This window comes from Hylobates moloch, unplaced genomic scaffold, assembly GCF_009828535.3.
Source record: "Hylobates moloch isolate HMO894 unplaced genomic scaffold, HMol_V3 SCAFFOLD_17, whole genome shotgun sequence".
In the NCBI taxonomy this organism is placed as follows: Eukaryota; Metazoa; Chordata; class Mammalia; order Primates; family Hylobatidae; genus Hylobates; species Hylobates moloch.
The window spans coordinates 31,511,697-31,538,506 of NW_026652292.1; the positions used below are offsets into that span (position 1 = coordinate 31,511,697).

At 43.6% G+C, this 26,810-nt stretch overlaps 1 protein-coding gene across 2 annotated transcripts in view; it reads right to left on the bottom strand.

Moving 5' to 3' along the window:
• Positions 1-577: 577 nt before the first annotated feature.
• The window catches only part of AGXT2 (alanine--glyoxylate aminotransferase 2), a 44,700-nt gene continuing 18,467 nt past the window's right edge, over positions 578-26,810 (bottom strand). The window contains exons 8-14 of one of the 2 annotated variants that reach the window (XM_032135629.1): positions 23,888-23,988; positions 23,242-23,334; positions 17,127-17,259; positions 16,040-16,131; positions 13,101-13,250; positions 6,902-7,000; positions 578-1,295 (exon numbers count right to left, since the gene is read on the bottom strand). In XM_032135629.1, coding sequence (XP_031991520.1) covers positions 1,188-1,295; positions 6,902-7,000; positions 13,101-13,250; positions 16,040-16,131; positions 17,127-17,259; positions 23,242-23,334; positions 23,888-23,988 — 776 coding nt within the window. In that variant the 3' untranslated portion in view covers positions 578-1,187. The remainder of the gene's footprint in view (positions 1,296-6,901; positions 7,001-13,100; positions 13,251-16,039; positions 16,132-17,126; positions 17,260-23,241; positions 23,335-23,887; positions 23,989-26,810) is intronic. The other variant, XM_032135630.1, reaches the window with a different exon arrangement.

Here is a 26,810-nt window from a genome sequence, read left to right on the forward strand (position 1 = left end):
GCCTGTAATCCCAGCACTTTGGGAGGCCGAGGTGGGTGGATCACAAAGTCAGGAGATCGAGACCGTCCTGGCTAACACAGTGAAACCCCATCTGTACTAAAAATACAAAAAATTAGCTGGGCGTGATTGCAGGTGCCTGTAGTCCCAGCTACTCGGGAGGCTGAGGCAGGAGAATGGCCTGAACCCAGGAGGCGGAGCTTGCAGTGAGCCGAGATCACGCCACTGCACTCCAGCCTGGGTGACAGAGCGAGACTCCATCTCAAAAAAAAAAAAAAAAAGTCAAATTAAGGAAAAATATACATAAGACAAGTGGTATGCCTCTATGGACAAATTATATAAGTGTGTATTCTAATGACTAAAGTTGGGGAAATTATGGTCTTGGAGAGTATTGCAATAGGAGTAATAAGGGTTCAGACCAGAGTGGGATGTGGTAGTAGGTAAGGACAAGAAAAGAAGGCTCTGATAGATGTTTTAAGGGAGTTAAAGGAGAGGGAAACTTGTTGTTTCTTTGGGGGTATTTTCTGCCTCATTTCTCAGTATGCTTTTGACCGTAACAGTGAAAATTAAAAGAGTCTTATACAGTACAATGAATTTATTGCCTCATATATCAAGAAGCCCTGAGGTAGGGTGGCTCCAGGAATGCTTAAGTGAGTGGTTCATTGACATCACTAAGCACTTGGCTTCCATCCATTTTCCAACCTCACCAAAAAGGGTTGTCCTCATGACTACAAGATGGCTGACATGGTGCCAGGAATCTTGTCATGGACATATGGTGTTCTCAGCACAACAAGAAGACATCTCTTCTTGAACTGAAGAGTGAGGGGTGAAGAAAACTTTCCCTGAAGGCACCTCCACCAAAAGTCAAGATTCACTGGACAAAAATAAATCACATATTCGTGCATAAACCAATCACTGCAAAGGGGAATCAAATTACCCTACCTAACATAAACTAATTAGGATTTATTCTCTGAGCTAGGGAGATCTTTTCCCTGAAGAATGGAGTTCTCAAGATAATAGGGGCTCTGCTAACAAATATGGTTGGTAGGCAGTCAACCATGTCTTTTACAGCTCCTATGGAGAGCTGCAGGTTTTCTCTGGATACCAGTGGTTCTGAAATTCTTCAAATTCACCCTTGAACATAAGCGGCAAATTCTTGAGACTTGTGGTTTTCTTTATTTCTGACAATGTTACTTAGCTCTTCTTTCCATGTGTTGGGTTAAGGCAGAACGAAATACTTCTACTGCAAAATCAACTTCTGGTTTAGTGATGCACATTGAGGGCGCAATGCGAAATGTCTGAGGAGACACCAAAAAATAAGAAAACAAATCATCAGAGAATCAAATATGACTTCGAGGAAATGCACTAAACTAAAAATCCAAAACCTTGTGTTTAGGGCATTTCTCATTTTCCTCTTGGTTTGGTTCCTCCTGTATCTCCAATGCTGGATCCAGGCCATTCACCCTCCAGTCTCCATACAAACCCTTGTACAATTTGGTTCTGCCCCTTTTCCTTTTTGTCATACATTTACCTCCTGGTCATTCTACACCTTCACTGAAGTCTTAGGCCCCTCACTATACTCCATTTCTGCCCAGGGTGACTTCCATGTCCATATGTGCAACCCAGCAAACTCACTTCTCACTGCCCTTATTGCCACAACTCCCAGAATCTTTACATCCACCTTCTGCAACCATTCATACCCATGGCCAAAGCCATGAGCCTCCTCTTCACCAGGAACAACTCAATTTCTGATTCCCACTATAGCTCTCCTTTTCATGAAGACTTCAGAATCCTCATTCACTCATTATCTTCAGGTCTATTGCTCCACTCAGGTATCCTCCTTCCTTTCCACCCAGCTCAGAACACAGAGTTGACTGAAGTAGGCTCGCACTTGCCCCTCATTTTGCTTGCATTTCTACCCTTCTTCTGCTGCACCCACATAGCCAATCCCAGGGCTAATAAAATATTTTATTGAATGGCTTTTCTCTAATCTAGATGGCTGAGAAGAGTTAGAGAAAAATCACACAGCTAGGCTGAGCAACACCGCTAGATATTCAGGGTCTCCCACTTCTGTGGGTCACCCCAACTTTTCTTGTTCACTGTCAGCGTCCTTTCTCAATCTAAACCTTTAACATTCCTCTCAATTTCCTTACTCAACTCCTGCGCCTCTCCCTCTATTTCTTTCTTTTTTTTTTTTTTTTTGAGATGGAGTCTTTCTCTGTCCCCCAGGCTGGAGTGCAGTGGCGCAATCTCAGCTCACTGCAAGGTCCGCCTCCCGGGTTCACGCCATTCTCCTGCCTCAGCCTCCCGAGTAGCTGGGACTACAGGTGCCCGCCAACACGCCCGGCTAATTTTTTGTATTTTTAGTAGAGATGGGGTTTCACCGTGTTAGCCAGGATGGTCTCGATCTCCTGACCTTGTGATCCGCCCGCCTCGGCCTCCCAAAGTGCTGGGATTACAGGCTTGAGCCACCGCGCCCGGCCCTCTCCCTCTATTTCATAGACAATCATGCCTCATACTTCTCAGAAAATTGAAGCTGTCGGGCAAAATAAACTTGTTTGCTCTCACATCCATTTTTATAACCTTTCCTAAAGGCTCAGAGAACAAGATGTATTTGCTGTTCAACTCCAAATTGTCCACCCATGCCCTTGACCCTGGATTCTCCCATTACCTTCACTCCAGGAAACACCCACTTAGCCTATAAACAAGCAGGCTTAAAGCTCTCATGACCCCAATCTAGACCACATCAAATACAAATCTTTGTTGACCCCCTTGTCCCTTATGGCTACCTCGCAAATGCTTTCTTCCTGCTTTTAGCCACACCACTAAAAAGACTGGTTGGTGCTTATTGGCCATTATTTATTACTTTGCCCTTCCCCCATTCACATCTCAATTGGTTGCAGTCTGACTTCTGCCTCATCAACCACTCTACTAAAGTTACCTGCAAGTGTGGAATCCATGGGGCATCTTCCAGCCCTCATCCTCTCTGGCCTTCTCTGCACTTGACTCTTTGGAATTCCCCACCCCACTTCCTGAACCTCTCCTGTCTCTTTCTTCCATGACTTCACACTCTTCTTATTCTCTTCATACCTGTCCATGCTTTCTGCCTCTACCTGGGCAGCTTTTCCCTTCTCCTGTCCTTTATTATTATTATTATTGTTTTATTTTATTTATTTATTTATTTTTTTGAGACGGAGTCTCTCTCTGTCACCCAGGCTGGAGTGCAGTGGCGCGATCTCGGCTCACTGCAAGCTCCGCCTCCCGGGTTCACGCCATTCTCCTGCCTCAGCCTCTCCAAGTAGCTGGGACTACAGGCGCCCGCCACCACGCCCGGCTAATTTTTTGTATTTTTAGTAGAGATGGGGTCTCACTGTGGTCTCGATCTCCTGACCTCGTGATCCACCCGCCTCAGCCTCCCAAAGTGCTGGGATTATAAGCGTGAGCCACCGCGCCTGGCCTATTTTTTTTTTTTTTTTATTTGAGACAGAGTCTCGCTCTGACAACCAGGCTGGAGTGCAGTGGCACGATCTTGGCTCACTGCAACCTCCGCCTCCCGCTCCCGGGTTCACACAATTCTCCTGTCTCAGCCTCCTGAGTAGCAGGGATTACATGTGTGTGCCACCACACTCAGCTAATTTTTTATATTTTTTGGTAGAGACAGGGTTTCACCATGTTGGCTAGGATGGTCTCAAACTCCTGACCTCAAGTGATCTGCCCGCTTCGGCCAAAGTGCTGGGATCACAGGCATGAGCCACTGTGCCCGGCCTCTCCTGCCCTTTAAATGTCAGTGTTGTGCAAGTTTCTATCTTCATCTTGCTGAGCTTCTCATCTAGACATTAGACTTCCTGGGAGATTTCCTCATCTCACCATATAAATGCTGATGACCTATAAAACATGATCTTTAGTCATTTCCTCCGAGCTACAGACTTCTACAGATGGTCCCTGACAGAATTTTTTTGACTTTACAATGATGGGAAAGCGATACACATTAGTAGAAATTGTACATCAAGTATCTATATAACCCTTCTGTTTTCAGTTTCAGTACAGTATTCAATACACTACATGAGATACTCAACACTTTATTATAAAATAGGCTTTGTCACATGATTTTGCTCAACTGTGGGCTAATGCAAGTGTTCTGAACACATTTAAGGTATGCTGGCTAAGCTATGATGTACAGTTGGTTAGGTGTGTTAAATGCATTTTTGACTTAAAATATTCTCAATTTAGGAGGGGTTTATCAGGACGTAACCCCACTGTAAGTCAAGAAGCATCTGTAGATAGAGTGAGATGTTTATGAACACCTTGAATGGAGCATGCTCAAAGCTGGACTCACTCTTGCCCACTCCAAACCAACATGAGAGCTTCTTCCTCGACTCTCTCTTGTTCTTCATATCCATATTCTGTGCATTTTCCAGGATTATCCTCAGAACGACAGCTCAAGTTCAAACAGCATCCTTGGCTCCCAGAGGGACCCCCCTGTCTCCAGTCTTGTCCCCTTAGATTTGTCCTCCTCAGAGGACAGATTCTGAAATCAGACTACCTGAGTTTGGATCCTGGTTCTGTCATTACTTAACCTTTCTGTGTGTCTTTTTATCTGTAAAATAAGGATAATAATAGTACTTATTTTATAGGCTTGTTGGGAGCATTAAATGAGTCAGTTCATGCAAAGTGTTAGGACAGTGCCTGACAAGCAGGAAGGGCTTCATACCAGCTCCACTGACTACCTCAAGCCTTTGTGCCAGCCACATCTGTGTGGTGTCATGTGGTGTGCAAAATTAGCTCTTTGTACTCTGCCATGTTTCATGCACAGTTTGGTTGTTTATGTCATTATTTAAGATTCTGCTGGCCAGAAAGCCTGGCCTAGAAGTCCCTTCTCTCTCCCCCTTGAATACCTTTTAAAAAATATTTATAGATGAGCTTACTACATTGTATTGTAATTTTCTATGTAGTTGCCTTTCTCTCCCACCAGCTGCATGAAGGAAGGACCAGATCTTATTTATCACCGTATTAGGTTGGTGCAAAAGTAATTGCAGTTTTTGCAATTAAAAAAAATCACAAAAACTGCAATTACTTTTACAGCAACCGAACAGTTTCAGTTTCCAGAATAACACCTGTTGCTTAGCACATAACAAATTTTGCCAAATAACAAAGGAAGAGCTAAGCAAGTACACAAGTATCTCATGTCTTTATAAATTGCACGTCTTACGATTCATAATTATTAAATTATGCTATCTGGTTTGTACAGAAAAATATTTACGACCAAGACTAGAAAAAAAATCACAGAGCACATCCCAGCAAAAGTGCTTATTCTGGTTTTGTTGTTTGGGCTGGGAGAACTTTAAGTCTGTTTTGTTTAAAGGGTAAGGGGAAGTTGGGGAAAAGGTGAAGATGCAAGAAAACATGGGGATGTTTCCTTGAGTGAAGGTAGAGGGAGCTTGGAGAAACAAGCACACAGATGGAAGATCTAGATTTGAAAAGGAGAAATGCCTCATTTCTGGAAACTTCAGGGAAGGAGGTGCTATGATCTGGACATTTATGCCCCTACCCCTTGAATGCCTATGTTGGAACCCTAACTCCCAAGGTGATGGTCTTGCGAAGTGGATCCTTTAGGAAGTGATTAGGTCAGGATGGCAGAGCCCATGTAGTCCCAGGGAGCTCTCTTGCCTCTTCTGCCATGTGAGGTCACAGCAGAAAGATGTCCGCCTCGAAAGAGCACCCTCACCAGACACTGAACTTGCTGGCACCTTGATCTTGGACTTCTCTGCCTCCAGAACTATGAGAAATGAACTTCTATGATGTACAAGCCACCCAGTCTATGGCACTTTGTGATGGCATGCTGGGGGGACTAACACAGGAGGAAAGAATAAATGTGGGGACCGATGAGTTTATATAGAGGTTTTGCCTGACAGTTTCAATTTTATCTGAGAAATATGAGGCAAGAAGTAGATATTTCAGTATCCACTGAAGTTGTGAGAGGCAGGGATGGAGCAGGGAAACTGGGAAGGATGAGGAATGTTTAAAATGGGAAAGAAAGTTAACAAAGGACAGGACAAGTTAGGGAGGAGCAGAAGTTACCTTCTCTCTTAAGTCTCTGCCCTGTAGCCCATCCCTGGGGAGAGGCCTGTTGCTGTGAGGGATTGAGGGGCAGCCCACTTCACTCACAGCAGCAGCAGCCCCTCGGGCAGTGCGTGCAGGGCAAGCTAGGGTCCTGACTGTGGAGCTGGGCATGGCTTTTCAAGGAAGGGAGTGGGGAGGGCTCGACCTCTGAATCTCCCAGCCTAAGGGTGAAGGACACTGGCTGTGGCTGATTTTGAGTTTGGCAATGGGGGTTATGCCCAGGTGGTCCTCCATCTCTCCGACAGGCGTCACCCGGGCCTGCCAGTGCTGTCGGGTTGCTCCCAGCCACAGAGGTCACTAAGGCTTAGCAGGGTCACCAAGTTAGAGCCCGGGGCTGAGCTAAGAACGGCCAGAATTGCTTTCACAGGGGCTAGAATTAATTATACAGGAGACAAATTATTTACTGCATGACTCTGATGTTTATCATCCACACTGTAAATTATCTGCTTTGACCATCCTGTCTGCCTCTATCTTTACCCCACAGAGCCGCAACAACCAAACCATTTTCACTCAGCGCCCCCTTGTGGCCGGAGAGCTGCACTGTCCTCGCCTTTTTTTTTTTTTTTTTTTTTGTACCCGAGCTTCATCCCTAGATGACATGCGGCTGGGTACCCCGGCACAGTTGTGAAAAAACTGCAACCAGCATTAGGACATCTTCACAGTTGTGAAGAAACTGTGATCAGCATTAGGACATCTTCACAGTTGTGAAGAAACTGTGATCAGCATTAGGACATCAGAGAGACTCCTACCTAGAGCGATAGGTAAAGACCGGTCTTTCTCTTACCTGAGAAAAAATGCTGCCTCTGCCAACGAGGAGTCCCATGTGCTTGCAGTCCTCATGGATCTGATTTACTTCTTCACAGGGAAGAGGCCGACGGCTTATCTGTAAATACATTTTAAAAATGCTTTCTATTTAGTGTTGGAATGGTTGAAGGAATTATTTCCAAGAGAGGAAAAAAGAAAAATCCTTCAGCCATCAATGCCCCTCTTTTTCTTCTCTCTCCCTCTTTCTCTCTGTCCTCTCCTTCCCCTGTAATTAAATAAAGCTGCTAATTGCTGAACCAGATTTTTGGAGGATGTTATTTAAAATGTTTGTTTTTAATCCGAATTCATCCCAAATTCCCAAAAGACAAAATGAAGTTCTGTGCGGATAGCCAGTCAATCTCAGCTTTGCTAATGGCTGCCTTGGGAGTCTGGTCCCTTAGTAGCTAAATTTGGAGTCTGTTTTATGTGGAAATTTTCCTTAACTCTTCACTTTGTTCTGCCCACGGAAAGGGCTCATTTCAAAGGCCAGGAAATGGCTCAGAAGTTGTACAAAGGCACCGGCAGCCTCAGCTTTCCCTGGGCAGCGCAGTGGGACAGCTGAGGAGGGGCCGGTTTGTCCGAATTTCCCTGCTTGTAGGACTTGCTCTTTCTCCCCCAAGACTGCATCCCCCAGGGTTAGGAAAGGTAAGTGCTCCAGGAGCCGAGAGGCTGTGTCAGATCCCCAGCCATCCAAAGCAGGTCCCCTCCCTGTGGGGTCAGACATTGGGCTGACTTGCATCCTTTCTGTGCGTCCCGTCTTCCCAGTCTGTGAGTACAAACATCCCTCTCTGACTTAGTCATGTCACACCTGACAGCATGTCTGCATTACCTGGAAGGCTTTCAAATGACAGATATTTGGGCCTCATGCTAGGCCAATCGAATTAGAATATTTGAAGCAGGGCTTAGGCATCTGCATTTTTAAAATGGTCCTCAGGTGCCTGGGCTAAGCCAGCTAAGTGAGGTAGGCGGGGCCCCTCCAGTGTGCCCAGCTTCATTACATCCTCCACACTTCCTACCCACCCTCACTCTGGGCTTTGCCATCCACTTCCTTCTTCCCACCAACCCCAAATCCAACTCTTTCCCCAATCCTCCATTTCTTGTAAGGTGTCATTGTCTGAGAACAGAGTAAGACGGGACCTCTTAGAGAGATGTGTGCATTTTGTTCTGTCTTAAAGCCTTAACATAAGCAAAATACATATTCAAACTTTCAGACTATTGGATCAGAAAGGACCTGAGGGAGAGAGAAGGACTAGAATCTTCTCACTGACTTCAAAATGCTATCATGCATTCCACTTATGATTGATTGGAAAGGGACAATGATAATAATTTAGGGCTAAACTGTGAGAACTAGAAGGGCGTTAAATATGATTCGAGAGGCCAGAGGGATTGGAGAGTAATCCGGAGGGAAGGTTGGGTAGGGGGGATCAGTTCTTCTGTTGTTGTTGTTGTTTTGTTTTTCGAGTCAGAGTCTCACTCTGTTGCCCAGGCTGCAGTGCAGTGGTATAATCTTGGCTCACTGCAACCTCTGCCTCCTAGGATCAAATGATTCACCTGCCTCAGCTTCCCCAGTAGCTGGATTACAGGCACCTGCCACCACACCTGGCTAATTTTAGTATTTTTAGTAGAGATGGGGTTTCACTATGTTGGCCAGGCTGGTCTCGAACTCCCGACCTCAAGTGATCCACCTCAGCCTCCCAAAGTGCTGGGATTACAGGTGTGAGCCACCGTGCCTGGACCAACATGACAGTTTTGAATGGGTGGAGTCTGTGTGGCTTCACCCCAGCCTTGCTCTGGGCCAGTACCCTCTTGGCTCCCTTGCCCGTTTTATCCCTCCCTGGCCTCAACTGCTATGGCTAATTGAACATCTTGTATGCCATCCTCAGGGTAAAAAAGCAGGGTCTAAAACTCTACTAAGGCTAAAGCCACAGCACAGCCTGCCGAGGCCCTTGTGCCCATGCCTGTGCCCCAACTGCTTGATAATGAAGTGGGCATGCTAGTAATTAAACTGCTTGATGAATGTATAATGGAGCATTGTGTTTATCTCTTTTGGTGAATCTATGTTTAAAGAATTATAAATTTAAAATTTGAAAAAAATTCAAATGTTCTGGAAGTGCATAAAGTGAAACCAGAATATTTCCCCACTTCCTATCCTATTCCTAGGGACACCTCCTATTGACAATTTGGTGTGAAACAGATACTTTTTCTATGCATGCAAATACATCTATATGCATGTTTTTAAAAATAAGTCATTTAATGATGTTTGGCAATTTCCTTTTAATAATATATAGTATATCTTGGACATCTTTCCATGTCAGTATATTTGGACTTAGTCTTCTTAAACGTTACCTAGTATTTCATTGCAGTAAGTTGTTCCATCTCCTAATGTTGAGCATTTAGGTCATTTCCAGTTTTTCATGATTGTAAACAATGCTGCAAATATTCCTATCCATACATATTTTTAGACACTTTTGAGAGTATTTCTTTGGGACACACTTCTAGAAATTGCCGGGTATGTTAGACCATTCTTGTGTTGCTGCCAAGGAATACCTGAGACTGGATCATTTATAAAGAAAAAAGGTTTAATTGGCTCACAGTTCTACAGGCTGTACAAGCATGGCTCCAGCACCCGCTCCTAGCGAGGGCCTCAGGAATCTTACAATCATGGCAGAAGGCAAAGGATGAGCAGATGGGTCATGTGGTGACAGCAGGAGCAAGAGAGAGAGAGTAGGGAGGTGCCACACATTTTTAAACAACCAGATCTCACATGAAGTCACTCATCACCAAGCCATTGATGAGGGATCCGCCCCCATGATCCAAACACCTCCCACTGGCTCCACCTCCAACACTGGGGATTACATTTCAATATGAGATTTGGAGGGGACAGATATTCAAACCATATCACCAGGTCAAAATGTATAGATATTTAAATTTTGAGAGCTACAGACCAATTGCCGTCCAAAAGGCTGTACCTCCTTACCAACAGAATATGAGAGTACCTATCCTGGGTGATGCTGGACAGCATTATAGCAAAGGTCTTGGGTGTTATAACTATGCGAATGTGGTTTGATGTGTTGCAGGGGCCTGAAATTAATTGAGAAACACAAAGCACTTACCATCTGCATGTTTCCTGGCCTCAAAAGTGTAAACTTATTTAGGAAAATAAGGTATTTATACATAAAAAGTGAGTCAACAAATACAGGTTAGGTGGCACAGAGTGAATGTTTGTGTCCCTCAAAATTCATATATTGAAACCTAATACCCAAAGGGATGGCATAATATTTGGAGGTGGGGCCTTTGAGAGGTGATTAGGTTACAAGAGTAGAACCCTCATGAATGAGATCAGTACCCTCATAAAAGAGGCTCCAGAAAGCTCTTTTGCCTCATTTACCATGTGAGGGCACAGCAAGAAGGCACCATCTATAAACCAGAAAGTGGGCCCTCGTCAGACACCACGTTGGCCTGCGCCTTGTTCTTGGACTTTCCAGTCTCCAGAACCATGAGGAATACATTTCTGTTGTTTATAAGATATCCAATCTATAGAACTTTGCTATAGCAGCCTGAATGGACTAATATAGTGGGAAAGATCTTTTCAAAGCAGCTCCTTAGACAGTGAGTACCAGAGGAATTCTCTGAAGGGTGGATCTCCTGGATAGAGGAGAAGCAAAGGCAAGTTTTAAGGAGATGCGATGGAGAGCTTGATCTTGAAAAAGACTAGGATTTCCATAGGTAGATATAGAGGGGAGAATACTGTGTTCCATGGTTGAGAAAAAGCTTGAGTGGCATTTGGATTTGGAGAGTAATTGCATTGAGGGGACAGTGAGTAGAATTAGGGGATGTAGGAGCTGGGATTTAAATCCAGGTGGTCTGCCCTTAGAGCCCATGCTTATACTAACAAATGGTTCAGCGAAGAGAAAAAGAGCCCCTTCTATAGATACTATTTTATAGCCTTGCTATAGTTTGGATATTTGACCCTCCAAACCTCAAATGGAAGTTTGATCCCCAGTGTTGGAGGTGGGTCCTGAAAAGAGGTTCTTGGGTGGTGGGGGCAGATCCCTCATGAATGTCTTGGTGCTGTCCTCTCCATAATGAGTTCTCATTCCATTAGTTCCTTCTAGAGCTGGCTGTTGAAAAGAGCCTGACATCTACCCACCCCTGCTCTTTTGCTTTCTCTCTCTCTCTCTCTCCCTCATCATGTGATTTCTGCATATGCCAGCTCCTCTTCCCCTTCCACCACGAACAGAAGCAGTCTGAGGCCCTCATCAGATGCAGATGCTGGTGTCATGCTTCCTGTACAGTCTGCAGAACCATGAGCCAAACAAACCTCTTTTCTTGATAAATTGCCCAGCCTCAGGTATTCCTTTATAGCAACACAAATGGACTAAGAAAAACCTGTTTTACTGTTTCCACAATATGGCTTGCACATATTTCCATGTCAAATATATATCTATGCCATTACAGTGGGGATATGCCATAAGCTAGCTTGCTTTGTATGAATGGTCATCTGGGAGGGGGATTCTGGTGTTTTACTAAGACAAGTTGTGATGAACATCTTTGTTCATATGACTTTGAGCACACAGAGGTTAGGTTCGGAACAGAGCAAAAGGAAGAACTCCTTCTCTCTCACTGGGCTTTCCTCTCTCGAGTCTACACTTCGAGGAGTATAGATAACTTTCAGGGAACCCCTTGGGTGGAGATTAGGATGAACTCTTCTGAACGTTACAACAACTCTTGTACTTGTCCACACACTTAAATACGTTATGACTTGTGAGCTCTTCTCCATTGTAGAATGCATGTTGGGGTCAAAACAAATAAATAAATAAAATGACCTATGAGCTGGGGACCTTAGTCTCATATTACCCTTTGTTTATTTTCCTGGTGTCTTCCCTTGGCTTTCAAATCTTACTTAAACATCCCAGCTTTGTACTGGCTCTGACATGTGGTATGAATTGAAGAGTCTTACACCATGTCTGGTCTAAAAAATTGAGCATCAATCCTTCTAAAGTAGAATGGTGGTAAGACCAAAGAGGTAGAAATTGCTAGAGAAAGCTGGATCACTGTGGACATGAGGTTAGTCTGGCTATTCCTCCCTACTCCCAAGATTCTCCTGCTCTTTTCAGGTTTTGATTTTATGGAGGAAAGGCACAATTTCCTATGGGCATTTACTATAGGGGCTGCAGTAGAAACAAAGGGAAAGATTTGAGAGACATGGGAGAGATCAATGAGTCTTGATGTTAGAAACAAGGGAAGAGGAAGAGTCAGATGATTTTGTGGTATTGAGGCTGAGTAATTGGGAGAACGGTGGAGGGTGAGAAACAAAGAGTGATTTGGGGAGAAATACCTGGTTTGGGGGAAGATGCTAAGTTCAATTGTTGTTATGATGAGTTAGAGGTCTCAGTGGGCAACATTCCTCCCTGGTTACTTGGGAGGTTGAAATCCATTCACAAGTAAGTAAGCATGCAAACAAACACAAAACTCAATATAGGCCAGGCGCGGTGGCTCATGCCTGTAATCCCAGTACTTCAGGAGGCCGCGATGGGCAGATCAGTTGAGGTCAGGAGTTTGAGACCAGCCTGGGCAACATAGCAAAACCCCGTTTCTACTAAAAATACAAAAATTAGCGAGGCAAGGTGGTGCATACCTGTAATTCCAGCTACCCAGGAGGCTGAGGCTCGAGAATGGCTTGAACCTGGAAGGTGGAGGTTGCAGTGAGCCAAGATCGCACCACCGCACTCCCGCCTGGGTGACAGAGCAAGACTCTGTCTCAGCAACAACAACAACAACAACAACCCCTAATATATATTTAACCTCCTCACCCCAAACCTTCACCATAACATTTTCCTGGCCCTTCTTTCTTACTTCCTTCTGTTTCTCCCCAAATAATTTCCTCCCTTCCCTGTATTTCTAAGTATTCAGTCATTGCCTATGCTCTTTGCCTAGGATGGCAAGGATAATGTTGGTTTCTTTTCCCAATGCTCTCCCTCAACCCTCTATAATTCTTGATGATCTGCCAGCATTTTGTTCATACTCAACACTCTCTGCTCATCTCTAAAGGGCTTTGCTGAAATCTTGCTGTTTGTGTGTTCTCTCTCCCTGAGAGTAAATGAAGTTTAGCTGATGTTTCCTCCTATATCTCCTGCTGGCTCCAAGCAGCTGAGAGAGAGGAGCAGATTAGCACCTACCTTATCCTGCACCATTTCTATGCCTATCATAAGGCCTTTGCCTCGGACGTCTCCAACAATTTCAAACTCATCCCGCAGCTTAGCAAACTTTAGTAACATGTAGGTCCCAACTTCTTGACTGTTTTCCTGTAGATTTTCTTCTTTAATCACCTGTTGAGAGAAAGCCCCAAAAGATCTTACATGGCAGAAGTTTTAAGATTGACTGAGAATCATGGAGAAGTCATTTGACATGGCCCTCTTGTAACTTAACCAAACAGAATGCAGAACAAGTCTAGTGTGACCACAAGGACTACAAAAAGATTTGTTGTAAGGAGAGAAGAAAAGTCTTAGGGGAGGTTATATGCTTCTGCCCCCAACTCCCTCACCTTCAGAGGTGGCTAAGAATTTAGGAAATAATGGGCCAGGCATGGTGGCTCACACCTGTAATCCCAGCACTTTGGGAGGCTGAGGTGGGTGGATCACAAGTTCAGGAGTTCGAGACCAGCCTGGCCAATAGGGTGAAACCCCATCTCTACTTAAAAAAAAAGAAATACAAAAATTAGCCAGGCTCGGTGGTGGGCACCTGTAGTCCCAGCTATTCGGGAGGCTGAGGCAGGAGAATCGCTTGAACCTGGGAGGAGGAGGTTGCAGTGAGCCAAGATTGCGCCACTGCACTCCAGCCTGGGCGACAGAGCAACACTTTACCTCAAAAAACAAACAAAAAAGAATTTAGGAAAGAATAAAAGGTGTGTCTCAACACAGTTGAAAATGTAGATTCTGAAATCCCAAGGCTTCTTATTGTCAGGCTTTGCTGAGAACTGGGATATAGTTGTGAATAAGCTGAATGCTCTGAGGAAAGAAATATCACAGGTGGTTTCCCTACTGGAAGATGGTGACCTTTGCTCAGCAGCCCTCAGCCTGACATGGGCTCTCATAGCCCAAGCAGCCTGGTCTGGGGCTCTGGCCTCTTTGGCTAAGCCCAGAGCCAGAGCACCAGAAGATATAAAAGGATTTTTACCTCAGTTTTACTTACAGCAAACACCTGTGGTTCTTGACAAGACACATGAAATATACTACATTTTTACTTAGCTGACAATAATTGCATGACTCCAGGCAAACCTTATTATTTTTAAAGACCTATTTGTTCACCTAAACCTTCTCTACCTTCTAAATTGGTTGAGGTAACAAAGCACTTTTTAAAAGAAGTTGGCAATGTCAGCTCATGCTTGTAATACCAGCACTTTGGGATCTGCGGTGGGTGGATTACTTGAGGTTAGGAGTTTGAGACTAGCTTGGCCAACATGGTGAAATCCTATCTGTATCAAAAATACAAAAATTAGTTGGGCGTGGTGGTGCGTGCCTGTTATCCCAGCTACTTGAGATGCTGAGGCAGGAGAATTGCTTGAACCCGGGAGGCAGAGGTTGCAGTGAGCCAAAGTTGTGCCTCTGCACTCCAGTCTGGGTGACAGAGCAAGACTCTTTCTAAAAAAAAAAAAAAAAAAAAAGGCAATGTCTACAAAGCAAAATAAATGACACATTCCTACCCATACTTTCTCATCTCATGACTTAATTGTAGTTGAAAATAACTTTTTAATTAGCAAGGACAGCGTTTACTTGTTTATTTTTATTTAAAATTTTTTTGGAATAGGTAAATCAAGTTCTTGGTCGAAAATCAGTGAGTGTAACTGCTGATGGGACTGTAAATTAGTACAACCTCTGTGGCAAACAGTATGGAGATTTCTGAAAGAACTAAAAGTAGTTCTATCCTTCGGTCCAGCAATCCCACTTCTGGGTATCTACTCAAAGGAAAAAAAGCCATTATATCAAAAAGACACCTGCACATGTATGTTTATTGTAGTACAACTCACAATTGCAAAGATATGGAACCAACCTAAGAGCCCATCAATTGATGAGTGGATAAAGAAAATGTGGTGTGTACACACACACACACACACACACACACACACCATGGAATACTACTTAGCCATAAAAAAGAAAATAATGTCTTTCACAGCAACTAATAAGTGTTCTCACTTATAGGTGAGAGCTAAGCTATGGGTACACAATAGACATTGGAGACCCAGAAGAGGGGAAGCTGGGAGGGGGGTGAGGGATGGAAAATTACATATTGTGTACAATGTACACTACTTGGGTGACAGTGCACTAAAGTCTCAGACTTCGCCACTATACAATTCATCCATGTAACCAAAACCGACTTGTATCCCAAAAGCTATTGAAATAAATAAATATATATACATATATAAATATATATGTGTATGTATATATATAAATATCAGCAAGTATAAAAGTATATACAGCAGAATGACTTTTGTTGACCCTTGGCCCCCAGCCACCTAGTTTTCCTCCCCACAAAAAAAACCATCATTTACTTCTTAGACATTCTTCCAGAAATTTGTTACAGTTCTTTAAGCAAATGATATTAGGCATGTTAACAAGAACATTAAAAAAATCTTTTTTTAAACAGATGCGATCCCAGGCTAAATCAATGGTGTAGGGTTGAACAGCTGAATTACCTTGCTGTAAGCACGTAGAACTCAGTGTCTCCTTAGTCATTCAATTTATAATAGTACAACAAAAGGAAGGAAGAAAAAATACACAAGAGAAGGCCAACATGAAACTAATTACAAGGATAGCAGTTAACATCTATAAATCACTACCCAGATAACAAAGAAATTTCAGCTGGCTAGGAAAATTCTTATATTTCCCATGTATGTGAGGTTTATTATATATTATTTCTTATCCAATACTTCCAGCACCCAAAGTAGATCTTTAAAAAGGGAGAAGGCAGAATAATAAATGGAAATCTAACTTTAATGGATAAACTATGAATTAACTCTCCCCTTTAACAATTCAGCATGATAGAGTTCTGCTAACGCGTGTGTGGTTTTCAAACAGTCATTTGTGAAATGAGTGAGGATAATGTGGCTGCTGGAACCAACCTCAAGCACAGCAGATCCAATGGCACAGGCCATGGGGTTCCCTCCAAAGGTGTTGAAGTGCTGCAGGCGTTTCACTAAAGATTTGGCAATCTCTAGAGGGAGAAAATAGAAGGTGTGGAAAGAGAGACACATTCCTGTCCACAATCTCTCATCGCGCCATTTGGACTACAGTTACTTCATTTTATAAATGGCATCCAATCCAATTCAACCTTCATTCAACTGATAGTAGATGTTAGGGACTGAATTGTATCGCCTCAAAATTTATATGGTTGAAGGCTTAACCCTGAATAAGACTGTATTTGGAGATAATGCATTTAAGTAGGTAATTAGGTTAAATAAGGTCATCAGGGTGGTAGGTAATTAGGTTAAATAAGGTCATCAGGGTGGGGCCCTATCTAAGCCCAAGGAACTGGTTTTCTTATAAGAAGAGGAAGAGACACCAGAGCCCTCTCCCTACCCTCTCCTCTTCCCATCCCTCTCCTCTTCCCATCCTCTCTCCCTCTTCCATATACCTCAAAAGTGTGGTAGAACCCTGAGTTTCATTGTAGGCATGGGAGAATTAGTCTTCCCTACAGGATGATCAGAATGGGCTGGCTTTCGAATGGGGGTGCAGTGGCTCACGCCTGTAATCCTATCACTTTGGGAGGCCAAGGTCAAACACCTGAGGTCAGAAGTTTGAGACCAGCCTGGCCAACATGGTGAAACCCCGTTTCTACTAAAAATACAAAAATTAGCTGGGCGTGGTGGTGCGCACCTGTAATCCCAGCTACTCAGGAGGCTGAGGCAGGAGAATTGCTTGCATCTGGGGAGGCAGAGGGTGTAATGAGCCAAGATTGTGCCACTGCACTCAAGCCTGGGTGACAGAGCAAGACTCTGTCTCAAAAAAAAAAAAAAAAAAAGGGCTGGCTTTCTTCCATCTGTTTCACAGTCAGGCAGACAGACTCTTTCTGTCTTTCATTTGCTTGGGAAATGCATCATGTGGTTTCCATGATTGTCTCCAATCTACACAAGTTCCAACACACGTGTTTTATACCATAGCCCAATGTACGAGGCCCAGAAGCAAACACAAACTGCCTGTGGGTCCTACCTGGAGTGGTTACGACTGCTGCCATGGGAAAGCCATTCCCAATCCCTTTAGCCATGGTGACAATGTCAGGCAGGACATCGTGGGTTTGGAAGCCCCAGAAGTGAGAGCCCAACCTTCCAAATCCTGTCTGCACCTGGGAAAACAAGTTCAAAACCATTGGAAACCCTTCAAGAAATGCTGTTTTTGACTGGGCACGGTGGCTCACGCCTGTAATCCCAGCACTTTGGGAGGCCAAGGCAAGTGGATCACGAGGTCAGGAGTTCAAGACCAGCCTGGCCAAGATGGTGAAACCCCGTCTCTTCTAAAAATACAAAAAATTAGCCGGGTGCAGTGGCAGGTGCCTGTAATCCCAGCTACTTGGGGGGCTGAGGCAGGAGAATCGCTTGAACCTGGGAGGCAGAGGTTGCAGTGAGCGGAGATTGCACCATTGCACTCCAGCCTGAGCGACAGAGTGAGACTCCAGCTCAAAAAAAAAAAAAAAAAAAGCTGTTTTCTTCTCTGTTCCGTTCCCTTTCTTCCTCTTTCTCCTCATCCTCATGACAGCCATCATCAGTCACTATCATCAGTATCCTGTATATCATGGACAAAGCGCTTGATCTGTGCCTGAGCTATTAGGCATCAAGAGTCATTTCCTAGCTTTGTGCAATTCTGGGTATGTTTCTTAAGTCCTTGGAACCTCTGCTAACTCATCCATCAAGTAGAAATACAACAATATGTCACAGGCTTCATGAGGGTCATACAAATATTATGACAGGGATCATTATGATTAACAATCTTTGATGAGCATTTCCTCTGTGTAAGAAAGCAGGATAGAAAAGTAGAGAAGCTGAATCTGCCCCAGGATAGATGAAAAGGGAGTCACTATCAGTCAAGTGGAGCTGGGGTACTTGCTCCAGCCCAGTTTAACTGGTCATCCTCTTCCCAGGGATACCTTCCCCTTCCTGAGAACTGTATCGTGAGGAGGACCCAGCCGAGGCAGTTAACTCAGGGTTGAACTCCTCTAATCTAGAAACTGTGGTTTGGACTAAAAGTTGACCTTAGTTTTTTTGTGCATGCCGTTCGCTCTTTCTAGAAGACCCTCTTCCTGCTGCTTCATCTCACCGACTTCTTCTGTGCTTCAGAACAAACTTTGCCATCACTTGGTTCCTGAAGGTTCTCCTGAGCCTTAGTTAGGCTCCTTCTCAAGATACTCTGGGCAGGCTGCCGCAGAGGCTTTCACAGAGGACTGTGATCACCAGTGGGCATGTCAGATGGCAGGGACTGTGTCTTACTCCATTCTCTATCCACAACACCTAGCACAGTGCCTGACACAAAGTAGACACTTAGTAAGCACTTGTGGAATGAATGACAGGGTGGCAGAAGTGCCTGATTAAATAAAGCCACACAAACATCTCCATGCACATTTCTGCCAGAGCCTTTCTGGTGAAGTCTCCTTGATTTCTTTCTGGCTCTCAGTTTCCCTGCCTGTCTCTCTGTCTGTCTGTCTCTCTCCACACATACACACAATGCAAAATGGGGGTTAGGGATGTGGGCACTTGAAGCCAATTCTGAAATGCACTTAAAAGTGTGAGCTTCCAGGCTGGGCGCAGTGGCTCACGCCTGTAATCTCAGCACTTTGGGAGGCCGAGGTGGGTGGATCACCTGAGGTCAGGAGTTCGAGACCAGCCTGGCCAACATGATGAAACCTCGTCTCTACTAAAAATACAAAAATTATCTGGGCGTGGTGGCGGGCGCCTGTAGTCCCAGCTACCTAGGAGGTTGAGGGAGGAGAATCTCTTGAACCTGGGAGGCAGAGGTTGCAGTGAGCCGAGATCACGCCACTGCACTCCAGCCTGGGTGACAGAGAGAGACTCCATCTCAAAAAAAAAAAAAAAAAAAAAAAAAAGAGTGAGCTTCCTTTTCAGATTCCTTCTCATTTTCAAGGACAGATTCCAGGGGTTAGAATTAGAGATAGTGACCAATGTAGGAGAAGAGCTTAACCTGGGAGTCAGACAGACCTGGGCTGGAATCCTGGGTTGCCTCCTTCCTACTAATGAGCCTCTGGGCAGCTGATTGATTTTTCCAAATGGGATAATGTATGAGGAGTTCGTGGAAAATCCATTCATTTTGTCTTCCTGCCTGTCTTTCTTTTTCACTCCATCTAAATACCATACGTAAATGGCATAAATGGTGAAAAATCAGATTGCTTGGACAATGTGTAACACTGAAAAGGAAGCCTAGCATGACTTAATCCATTTTGCTCCTAACCAGCTTGCTCACATCTCCCACTGTGATGATGTCTTTTAGGTTAACTGCTTTTGTTTATCTCTGCATATAGGCTAAGCTAACTATGGGAGGAATTTAGTCTGTGGTTTAACTTTAAGGCAAGGATGCTTTAAAAAGAATCCCTGAGGAGATAAGAAGGATGTACACACAAGTAACAACGTTACATTAAAAATTTATAACAGTATTGTAACCTGACCAAGGATGAAAGTTTATTTTTGCTGTGGCCCAAATGTCTGTGGTCACCAGTCACCTTTTGACCTCAACCGCCTCCCTCTTCCCCTTTCCTTTAACATAAAAGGAACCCACATTTGCTTAAGGTGGTGCTTTAGGACAGGAGTCTGCCATCTTCTGGTTTTGCTTGCTCCCCCAAATAAAGTGGTCTTCCTTGCCCCAACATCTTACTGCTTGACTTACTGACTGTTTTGCAGCAAGTGGTACAAGCTTTGGACGCAGTTACAAATGCATGGAATTATGTAAACCATGTTTAGTCACTGAGAAAGTATCAGTTTCATAGACTCTTACAGTAGTACAGAGATGGATCATTCTAAGGTCCACAAACTCAACTGTCTTTGGAGATGAGGAGCATACGTTAGGGAGAGAAGCAGGCTAGGTCACGACAGCAAGTAGGGTGGGGACTACGGGTGTGCATGTCCTGCAGTCAGTTTCAAATTCAAAATCGGTCTATGCTGATATGGGCCCAGAGGCTTCAGTTTTCTAACTTTAATCCAGATTCCACATTTTAAAGAAAAGAATGCCACTGATTGTTAATTAAGATGACTTGTGTAAGACTGCTCCTCAACAGAACTGGCCCTCTGCACTCAGGTTTTTCTGTCCTCTATTCCTTCCTTTTCTGCCATGATTTGCCCTTTCTACACCACGCTCTGTCATTTTGGAGGGGCAGCTTGATACAGTGGCTAGTCATGTGGTTTTGGGAGCCTGAGTTTGAGTCTTGGACCTATTTCTACTAACGGCATAAGCTTGACAGATTGTTTAACCACCTTGGACCTAAATTCGCTTATATTTAAAATGGGATGATATGGTTTGGCTGTGTCCCCACCCAAATCTCATCATGAATTGTAGTTCCCATAATTCCCACATGTTGTGGGAGGGACCTGATGGGAGATAATTGAATCATGGTGCTGGTTTCCCCGATACTGTTCTCATGGTAGTGAATAAGTCTCACAAGATCTGATGGTTTTATAAGTGGAAACCTTTTGGCTTGGCTCTCATTGTCTCTTGTCTGCTGCCATGTAAGATGTGCCTTTCGCATTCCGCCATGATTGTTAGGCCTCCCTAACCACATGGAACTCTGTCCTTTAAACCTCTTTTTCTTTATAAATTACGCAGTCTCAGGTATTTCCTTGTCAGCAGCATGAAAAAGGACTAATACGTGGGAATAATAGCAATAGGGCATGCTATAGAACTGTTGATAGGTATGAACTGACTTAACACATGCAAAGTGTTATGAACAGTGTCTGACACATAGTAGGTACTCAGAAAATTCCAGCTATCCTTATTTTTACCTAGTCCTCGGTATAGTCCTTCTTAAGGATACCCTGTGTTAGATAGCTTTCAATTACATTGTTTGAAAGTCATAAAACCACAAGACAGAAAATTCTGAAATTCATATTTCCTTTGAATTCAGCCTACCTTCTCTTTAATTAGTCTGACTGTGACAGCTTCACTATGTGCTGATTTGGAGGCCAAAGTTTATCCTTTTTACTGATGTAGCTAATTTCAAACTGACTGGATATACTCTTCTTTTTAAAGTAGCAGATTAACTTTCTCCAGCCAGGACTTCGATCGGTTTGTGGGCAGATTGGAGAAGGGAGGATGGGCACAGCAGAAGCAGGCTGGCCCAAGCTGCCTGTGGTACACCAGGGACATCCAATGCACCTGGGCATAACAGAGACCCAGCTGCCCAGGCAGAAATTGCAAAATTTCTGCTGATGGGACAGCTCAGTGTCAGCTGTAGGGAATATCTATTTATTTATTTATTTTGAGATGGAGTCTTGTTCCGTTGCCCAGGCTGGAGTTCAATGGCGTGATCTTGGCTCATTGCAACCTCCACCTCCTGGGTTCAAACATTCTCCTGCGTCAGCCTCCTGAGTAGCTGGGATTACAGGCATGCACTACCACACCCAGCTAATTTTTGTATTTTTGGTAGAGATGGGGTTTCACCATGTTGGCTGGGCTGGTTTTGAACTCCTGACCTCGAGTGACCCCCCTGCCTCAGCCTCCCAAAGTGCTGGGATGACAGGTGTGAGCCACCGTGCCCAACCTAGCTGTAGGAAATTTTTAGTTGAGGAAGTCTATCCCAGCAATGATGGCTGGACTGAAATAGGTGTGAAACATACTTACAGATTCTCCACCTGTCCTTGGCTGGTCTAACCACCTGTTAGTCCAATCATGATAGGTCACCCAGCAGTGGGGCACAGCTTCTGTGGCCCTAGTGATCATCCTCTGGTCTTTTAATCTCCATAGCTATTCTCAGTAGACAGAGGACTGCTTTATTTGACACACTCTAATATGAGGTGTGATTATAAGTAAATTAATCCCTTTTGAAAACACACAGGCTAGAGCTCACATAGCCAGTGAATTTCATTCCCATTAAAGTAATGCCCTTGGGGGTAGTGTCCTTATTCCACCAATGCTGCTTTAATTCAATCTATTTTACAATTTTTTGGGAGCTATTTTCAAATGCAGTACCTGCAGTGGTGGTACTCTTCTAATTTAGAGGCTGGATTATTATTATTATTTAAAAACATTATTTCGGCCAGGCACGGTGGCTCACGCCTGTAATCCCAGCACTTTGGGAGGCCAAGGTGGGCAGATCACCTGAGGTCAAGAGTTTGAGACCAGCCTGACCAACACAGAGAAACCCCAGTCTCTACTAAAAAATACAAAATTAGCCAGGTATGGTGGCAGATGCCTGTAATCCCAGCTACTTGGGAGGCTGAGGCAGGACGATCACTTGAACCTGGGAGGCAGAGGCTGTGGTGAGCTGAGATCACGCCACTGCACTCCAGCCTGGGCAACAAGAGAGAAATTCTGTCTCAAAAAGAAACAAACAAACAAAAAAACCCACATTATTTCCAGGCAAGTTTTGTCAGAAAAATATATGCTGCCAGTTGGTAAATACTATTTTTGCAAAAATAAAGATTAAAAACTTGGCTATCAGGCCTGGCACAGTGGCTCACGCCTCTAATGCCAGCACTTTGGGAGGCCAAGGTAGGCGGATCACTTGAGGTCAGGAATTCAAGGTCAGCCTGGCCAACATGGTGAAACCCCGTCTTTACTAAAAATACAAAAATTATTCAGGCTTGGTGGCACACGCCTGTGGTCCCAGCTACTCGGGCGGCTGTGGCAGGAGAATCCCTTGAACCCCAGGAGGCAGAGGTTGCAGTGAGCCAAGATTGTACCACTGTACTCCAGCCTGGATGACAGAGCGAGACTTTGTCTCAAAATAACCAAACAAATAAAAACAACAAAAACCTTGGCTATGAGATTAAATTTCCTATGTTGTTTGTCAGCCCCTGAAACAATCCCTAGAAAGGAATTAAAAAAATATATTGAGTCACGGTCTAATAACATCACGTAATGGCTGTTAGCAACTTATTTGATAGACATCAATTTGGATATTTAAGTCCTGTTGTACTTGTTAAACTGATCAGCGAATGTACTAACAAATCAACCAGCCGACTAGCAAAAATTTCGTTCATTTGTAGGCAAACTTTGGAATTCACAGAGCGGAGGCTTTCTGCCTGGAACACAGAGGAAGTTTAGGAGGTTTCTGTCTGTGCATCTCCTGTTCCCACAGCACTCAATGGCACTCTTACATGCCACTTACTTCATCTGCAATGCACACGCCTCCCATTGCTCGCACCAGCTCAAAGGCTTCCTTTAGAAACCCCTTTGGGTATTGGACAACTCCATTCACACCCTGCAAAAGACCAGACCAAGAAGACCTATAATAACAGCCAGCCATTTCAAAGTATATAAAAAAGTTAGATCATCATTATCATCATTATCATGATAGTAACACTAGCAATTTTAACAACAGTCTATAGAACAGTTTCCACTATGGGTGAAAAGAGGACTTATTACTCTATACCATGATTTCTGGAAAAAAGATGCAAACATTGATTATTTTCTGAGATTAGAAAACAGTAGAATAAAGGAAATTGGTGAGACTAAAGAAAGAGTTCTTTGGACAATGCGGATGTTATTAAGCAGCTAAAAATGGCCAAGGTTTCCTCTTCTTAAGAATCTTAGGAGTTCAGTAGTTTCATCTGCCTGGTGAGAATGGAGGAGAGGGTTTTTAAAAGGTCATTTGAAAGTCAGCATCTTCTTTTTTTCAAGGAGACCAAGAGAATGAATTTAGAGAGGGACACAGTGAGCACTTAATTCATTTGGAATTCTCTAGAATGCACGAGTTAAAACTTTCTGATAATTGAAGATTCAGCTCCATTAATATCTAAGGTTCATATACCCACTTGAATAGGTTCTGCGAAAAATCCAGCAATTGACTTGGCCACAGATGTGCTCAGCGTATCTTTGAATTGCTCAATATACTGATCTTTAGCTTGGCAGCAGTCTGCAAAAAGCAAACAACAAGACAAAACAAACCACAGCATTTGAAAATGTGAGCCTGATATTTAGAAGCATGGGGAAAAACAGGAAAAAAAAAAAAAAACAGACAGGGTAAGTTAATCGGGGATTTCAGAATACGGTAAACTGGGGTGAGGATATGCATTTCCCAAGGGGGAATATTCTCTCTGAACAACTTATACTTTGGTTCAAGGAGGGAGACTAGGATAGCCATAAAGGCATAAACAAACCACTTCAGTTCTTTCCATCTGGGGAAGAAACATCCCAAAGTGTTATTGAGCTGGTATAGACAGCTGTTTCACCTAAGGATGCCCGTCCTCTCAAACGGGTGGATCTAATTCAAATGAAATTAGAGTGATTTAATATATTTGAAAATAACTCTATTTACCTTTCATTGCCATTTAATCTGATGTACAGTTTTAAAGCTACAAAGTGTCTTTGTCTTTAGAGTTAGTAAATATGTTTGTAGAACAATTAGAATTCAGTCTAAAGAGAAATGTTCGAGAGCCAGGTGGCTTCCATCCATCGCAGCACTTGGCACTTAGTCCTGTGCTTGTTTTTAACAGGCCTTTCTCCCATTAATCAGGAGGTTTTTGTGGGCAGGGACTATACCTTGTTCATTTCTAAAATCTCTGTGGCCAGGCAAGCTGTTTGGTACACTGTAGGTGGTGCTCAGTAAATGTTTAATGCATTAAGAAGAAAATATTAACAAATAGTAGAAATTATGGCTGGAGTGACACTGAGCAATTTTCTTGAAGGCCTTTCTTTTTTTTTTTCTTTTTTTGGAGGTCTTTCTAATGGGGAAAAGCAGTAAAGTGTCCTTGTTGAAGTGATCTGTCTTTAATTCATTACTTCTCCTTTTGGCTGCATCTTACTGTTGATAAACCCACCTACTGAGTTTTAAATTTCAATAATCACTTTTATGTTACTAGAAGGCATATTTGTTTTTAAAACTTGCTTTCTTATTCTTCACAGTGTCCTATCCCTTTCACATATTTTCAAGCTTATATTTGATTTTCTTTAACTGTATTAAACATACTCATTTTATAGTCTATCTGATAATTCTGTTATTTGAAATCCTTGCTGATCTTTTTCTTGATTGTGGAGTTTTGTGTATTGTATGTTTATTTTTGACAAGGGGCAGTTTATTTTCCTTGGAATTTCATTTGTGAGAATTCTTTGAGGCCCAGAATGAGGTAGATCCCTCCAGAGCCTATCTGAGTTTGCAGCTTCCAAGCACATAGGGCATTAGAGTCTAAGAGTCCTTTAAATTATAAGCTTGAGGAAGTGAGCGTTCACAATGCAAAGCCTTGGAGGGCCAGTCTGCAGGTGAAATTTTCAGTGGTGGCTCCTCCCAGTCCCTCCACTTCCATTCAGCACCAGAATCCTTGCAGGCCCTTTGGCCTGTGACAGGTAACATGTTCTTGGTGGTGTATTTAATTCTAGTTGACCCATGGATGAAGATGTGGCCTCTTGGGGGCTCCAGCTTTGTGGCAGGGGAGCGTTTCCTGTAAGATCCCTTACTTTGGCTGGGCCCTGGACTTCGTCATCTCCTCCCTGTACTCCACAGAGCCATCAACATGGAAGCTCAAGGTTACCAGGTTCAAGAAATGCTCTCAGGGTCAAAGCTGGCTGCAGTGCCCTAATGATCTATTTGTGTTTCTGAGAATTCGTGCTTTCTTGTATCCATGCTTTGAAGGGAATGCATTTCATTTTATCCAGGATTTTTTGGTTGTTTTCCATTGGAGAAAACCCAGGCTATCATGTTACCAGTACCAGCTGTCCATCCAGCTCAGTTTTCTTAGTACTAACCATGTCTACTTTCTCATCCTGCTTAAAGATACTAGAAACATTTCTGCCATGCTTCACTAGCTGCAAGCCTCACCACACAGACACACAGGCATGGAATCCTGTGAGTGGGAGAGGACGAGAGATGAGTGGGAGGATTGCCCAGCAGGCTTGCCCAAGCTCCGGAGGCCTTCATCTGTGTGTCAGAATTGAAAGTGAGAATCACCACGGAAGCAGGAAAGGTGAGAGAGAGAGAGAGAGAAAGAGAGAGAAAGAGAGAAATTCTTCTACTCTGGAATAACAAAGGTCCCAGATCAACTGTATCCATACATGACTGAACCTTCAGAATTTTTATCCACACCCGTTATTTGGTTCTAAACAGCACCATGCAGTCTCTGAACTTAAATTTATATCCATAGATGACGGAAGGAGCGCAAAGAAAGATGTGGATGGGATGGAAAGCCTCAACCCGAGTGACAGTGAAAGCAGTTGTGGGAGAGGGTTCCCCACCTACCATCCCAGTGCTTGCTTAGAGGCATGGATGCAGTGCTGTCTCCACAGTGCTAGACAGAAGGAACAAAAACCTGCAATCACCAACAAAACCGAATTTTATACCTCAGTTCTTCATTAAAAGTGAGGAAAGACTAGCTGGCCCCAAACATATTTTTAGGTTACATGTGATATTCGGAAAAGTTTGATTGACAGAGGTACCAGATATCTTTGGTTAGCTGGAGGTTAGAGGTTAAGGGTGTGAGAAAGGAAGTAATGACAAGTATATCAAACCCTCAAAGTATGTTTTTGGCATCACTTGTGTTGTTTTGATGAGAAGAATATAGTAGACAAATAAATCTATGCCTCTAGAGTCAGAAATTTCCCGTTTTTATTGGGAAAGGAAGAGAAAACAGCTTCAGATGACTCTAAAAGATAAGAGACGTAATTTGGAAATTTAGCAAGCCCATTTGTAACTGGAGAAAACAAAGAGTGGAGCTTAAATTTGGGCAGAACCAAACCAAAAGGTTT